The sequence below is a fragment of the Cebus imitator genome, unplaced genomic scaffold, assembly GCF_001604975.1.
Source record: "Cebus imitator isolate Cc_AM_T3 unplaced genomic scaffold, Cebus_imitator-1.0 Scaffold263, whole genome shotgun sequence".
NCBI classification, from domain to species: domain Eukaryota; kingdom Metazoa; phylum Chordata; class Mammalia; order Primates; family Cebidae; genus Cebus; species Cebus imitator.
The window spans coordinates 2,969,714-2,973,011 of record NW_016107578.1 but is presented as its reverse complement, the minus strand read 5'-3'; the positions used below and the strand labels follow the sequence as shown (position 1 = coordinate 2,973,011).

The 3,298-nt window shown below is 58.3% G+C and overlaps 1 protein-coding gene across 7 annotated transcripts in view; it reads left to right on the top strand.

The window, feature by feature from the left end:
- The window catches only part of PNPLA6 (patatin like phospholipase domain containing 6), a 28,370-nt gene that overhangs the window by 14,069 nt on the left and 11,003 nt on the right, over window positions 1-3,298 (top strand). For all 7 annotated transcript variants that reach the window (XR_001816915.2, XM_017500172.2, XM_017500168.2 and 4 more), the window contains 5 exons: window positions 384-589; window positions 844-975; window positions 1,063-1,186; window positions 1,548-1,661; window positions 1,900-1,975. Coding sequence is in view for 6 of the 7 variants with exons in the window: in XM_017500172.2 (XP_017355661.1) it covers window positions 384-589; window positions 844-975; window positions 1,063-1,186; window positions 1,548-1,661; window positions 1,900-1,975 (652 nt within the window). In the remaining variant the exon portion in view is untranslated. The remainder of the gene's footprint in view (window positions 1-383; window positions 590-843; window positions 976-1,062; window positions 1,187-1,547; window positions 1,662-1,899; window positions 1,976-3,298) is intronic.

The window sequence follows — 3,298 nt, the reverse complement described above, 5'->3', positions numbered from 1 at the left end:
AGTCTGGCTATGCTGTGCAGTGTTGCCATCTTGGCTCACTGCAACCTCTGCCTCACAGGTTCAAGCAATTCTCCTGTCTCAGGCTCCTGAGTAGCTGGGACTCCAGGCACATGCCACCACGCCCGGCTAATTTTTGTATTTTTAGTAGAGACGGCGTTTCACCATATTGGTCAGGCTGGTCTCAAATTCCTGACCTCAAGTGATCCGCCTGCCTCAGCTTCCTGAAGTGCTGAGATTACAGGTGTGAGCCACCGGCCCGTCCCATATTTTTCTTAACCCTTCCTTCCTTCTTTATATATTCTTCCTGTGGGGCGCGTTGACCCAAGCTGGGGTGGGGTCCACGCTGTCCGGGTTCAGTGTTCATTCGGCCTCTCCCCACACAGGACGTGAGCCTGCACTTCGTGCTCTGGGGCTGCCTGCACGTGTACCAGCGCATGATCGACAAGGCAGAAGACGTATGCTTGTTCGTGGCGCAGCCCGGGGAGCTGGTGGGGCAGCTGGCGGTGCTCACTGGAGAACCTCTCATCTTCACACTGCGAGCCCAGCGCGACTGCACTTTCCTGCGGATCTCCAAGTCCGACTTCTACGAGTATGACTGGGCCCGAGGGTGGGGTGCGGGTGGCACTCAGAGAACCCCAACTTGTGGGAATGTCCAGGACCTTGTCCCTCAACCCTACTCCTAGAAGAGCAGAAGGGAGTCCCCAGAGCTGGCCTCCTAGCACCCTTGTAAGACAATTTTGAGGCCTTCCTCTTTCATCCCAAGTTACCACCCATTTTCTCCACTCCTGGGGTGCTCCAGGGAACCCCCAGTCCTGCCCATGCACCTCCTCCTTTCACCTGCAGAATCATGCGCGCACAGCCCAGTGTGGTGCTGAGCGCGGCGCACACAGTGGCAGCCAGGATGTCGCCCTTCGTGCGCCAGATGGACTTCGCCATTGACTGGACGGCGGTGGAGGCGGGACGTGCGCTGTACAGGTGGAGCTCCTACTGCACTGCTCAGGCTGGGCCTAGGGGTGGGGACCTAGGCGTGGTAAGACCTTGCTGACCGCCACGCCCACCCAGGCAGGGGGACCGCTCCGACTGTACCTACATCGTGCTCAACGGGCGGCTGCGTAGCGTGATCCAGCGAGGCAGTGGCAAGAAGGAGCTGGTGGGCGAGTATGGCCGTGGTGACCTCATCGGCGTGGTGAGTGCGGCCCCACCCACCCCCACCCACTGACCTCTGGCCTCTTCTAGGCCAGTCCCCCAACAATGTACACACATTGTCCCGGGCAATCCAGGGAGTAGTGAATGCAACTCATGACTTCTGAGGTCACCCAGTCCACTCCCTGCCCAGACCTCATTTCGTTGGAAAAGGGAACCCCGCCTGTCGTGGATCCCTGTCCTCTCCCACTCCCCGGAGTTCTGATGGGTCGCGAGCGACGCTTGCTTCCCTGCACAGCCATTACAGGGGAACCCTAGGTGGGGCAGTACGGCCCCCTCTCCACCCATGTTCGGCCTCCCCATTCCCCGCCCAAGCAGCCCCAGTCATGCACGCGGCCCCCCAGGTGGAGGCGTTGACCCGGCAGCCGCGAGCCACGACAGTGCATGCGGTGCGCGACACGGAGCTAGCCAAGCTCCCCGAGGGCACCTTGGGTCACATTAAACGTCGGTACCCGCAGGTGCGGCCAGTTGTGGGTTGGGCAGGGGGCGGAGGCGGGACGGGGGAGGGGGGGCCGGGCCTAGTGTGTGGGAGGGGTTTTGGGTGGGGTGGGACCCGAGGGAGGGACTTAGGGAGGGCGAGGCCGTGGGAGGGGCTCTTGAGGGTGGGACCCAGGAGCCCCGGCAGAGGAGGGAGAGGTGGGACTCGGACAGCAGCTTCCCGGGTCTCACTGAAATGCCAGTCTCCAACGCCCGCAGGTTGTGACCCGCCTTATCCACCTGCTGAGCCAGAAAATTCTAGGGAATTTGCAGCAGCTGCAAGGACCCTTCCCAGGTGAGAGCCGGCCGGTCCGGGGCATGCTGGGAGATGTAGTCCCGTGCCCAGAGCATGCTGGGAGGGAAGCCTTTTTCCTGAGAGATGCTGGGAAATGGAGTTCCGTGAAGAAATCCTGTCCTGGCCGGTTTCAAACCGGAAGTAGGACCGTGATGCAGTGCATGCCGGGAATTGGAGTTCGTGTTCCTGAGCATGCTGGGAAACGGAGTCCTTGAAACCGGGCGTGCTAGTTAGGGGTCCAAAAGTTAATCAGTGGTGCTGGGGGCTGAATCTTTGGTGCTGGAGTTTGCCCGGGAGTCAGGGTTTGCTGGGAAGTTCACAGCCTAGATGTAGTGAGAAAGGGAGTCCTAGATCAGAATATGATGGCAGGGCCAGGCATGGTGCTCATGCCTGTAATCCCAGCACTTTGGGAGGTCGAGGCAGGAGGAGGGAGGAGGCCGAGCCCAGGATACTGAGTTCGAAACCAGCCTGGGCAACATAGTGGGACCCCCGTCTCTACAAAAGTTTCAAACATTAGGTGAGTGTGGTGGCACGTGCTGGTAGTCTCAGCTGCTCAGGAGGCTGAGGCGGGAAGATTGCCTGAGCCCAGAAGGCAGAGGCTGCCGTGAGCCGTGATTGTCTCACTGTACTCCACCCTGGAGAACAGAGCTAGAGCCTCTTTCAGAAAAAATAAAACAAACTCCCCATACCATGATGGAAAATAGTCCATGGATTATTGTTTAGGATCCTGGGCACCTTGCCTTCTGAAGTTACAGGCATGCTGGAAGATGTAGCTCCCCGTCTCAGCCTGTGGTTTCAGTGAGCTAGAATAGAATGTGGAGTGCAGTGGGGTTGGAGGCCTGCTGAAATGTGGGCCTGAGTTTCTACATTGTGGTGGCCAGATTCTGGGCCAGCCTAGCAACCTAGATACTCCCTTTTCCCCCAGGGCCGCTACCCGATTGGCCCTGACCCCCAGATCCCCCAAGGCAGGGGCAGGGCAGTAGTGGCAGAAAAGACATCATTAAGAAATTACAGAGGCTGGGTGCAGTGGCTCACATCTGTAATCCCAACACTTTGGGAGGCTGAAGTAGGTGAATCACCTGAGGTCAGGAGTTCAAGACCAGCCTGACCAATGCGGTGAACCTCTGTCTCTTAGAAAATAAAAATGAAAAAATTAAATAAAAATACAAAAACTAGCCAGGCCTAGTGGCGGGTGCCTGTAATCCCAGCCATTTGAGAGATTGAGGCAGGAGAATTGCTTGAGCCGAGGAGGTGGAGGTTCCAGTGAGCCGAGACTGTGCCACTGCACTCCAGCCTGGTCAACAGAGCGAAACTCCATCTCAA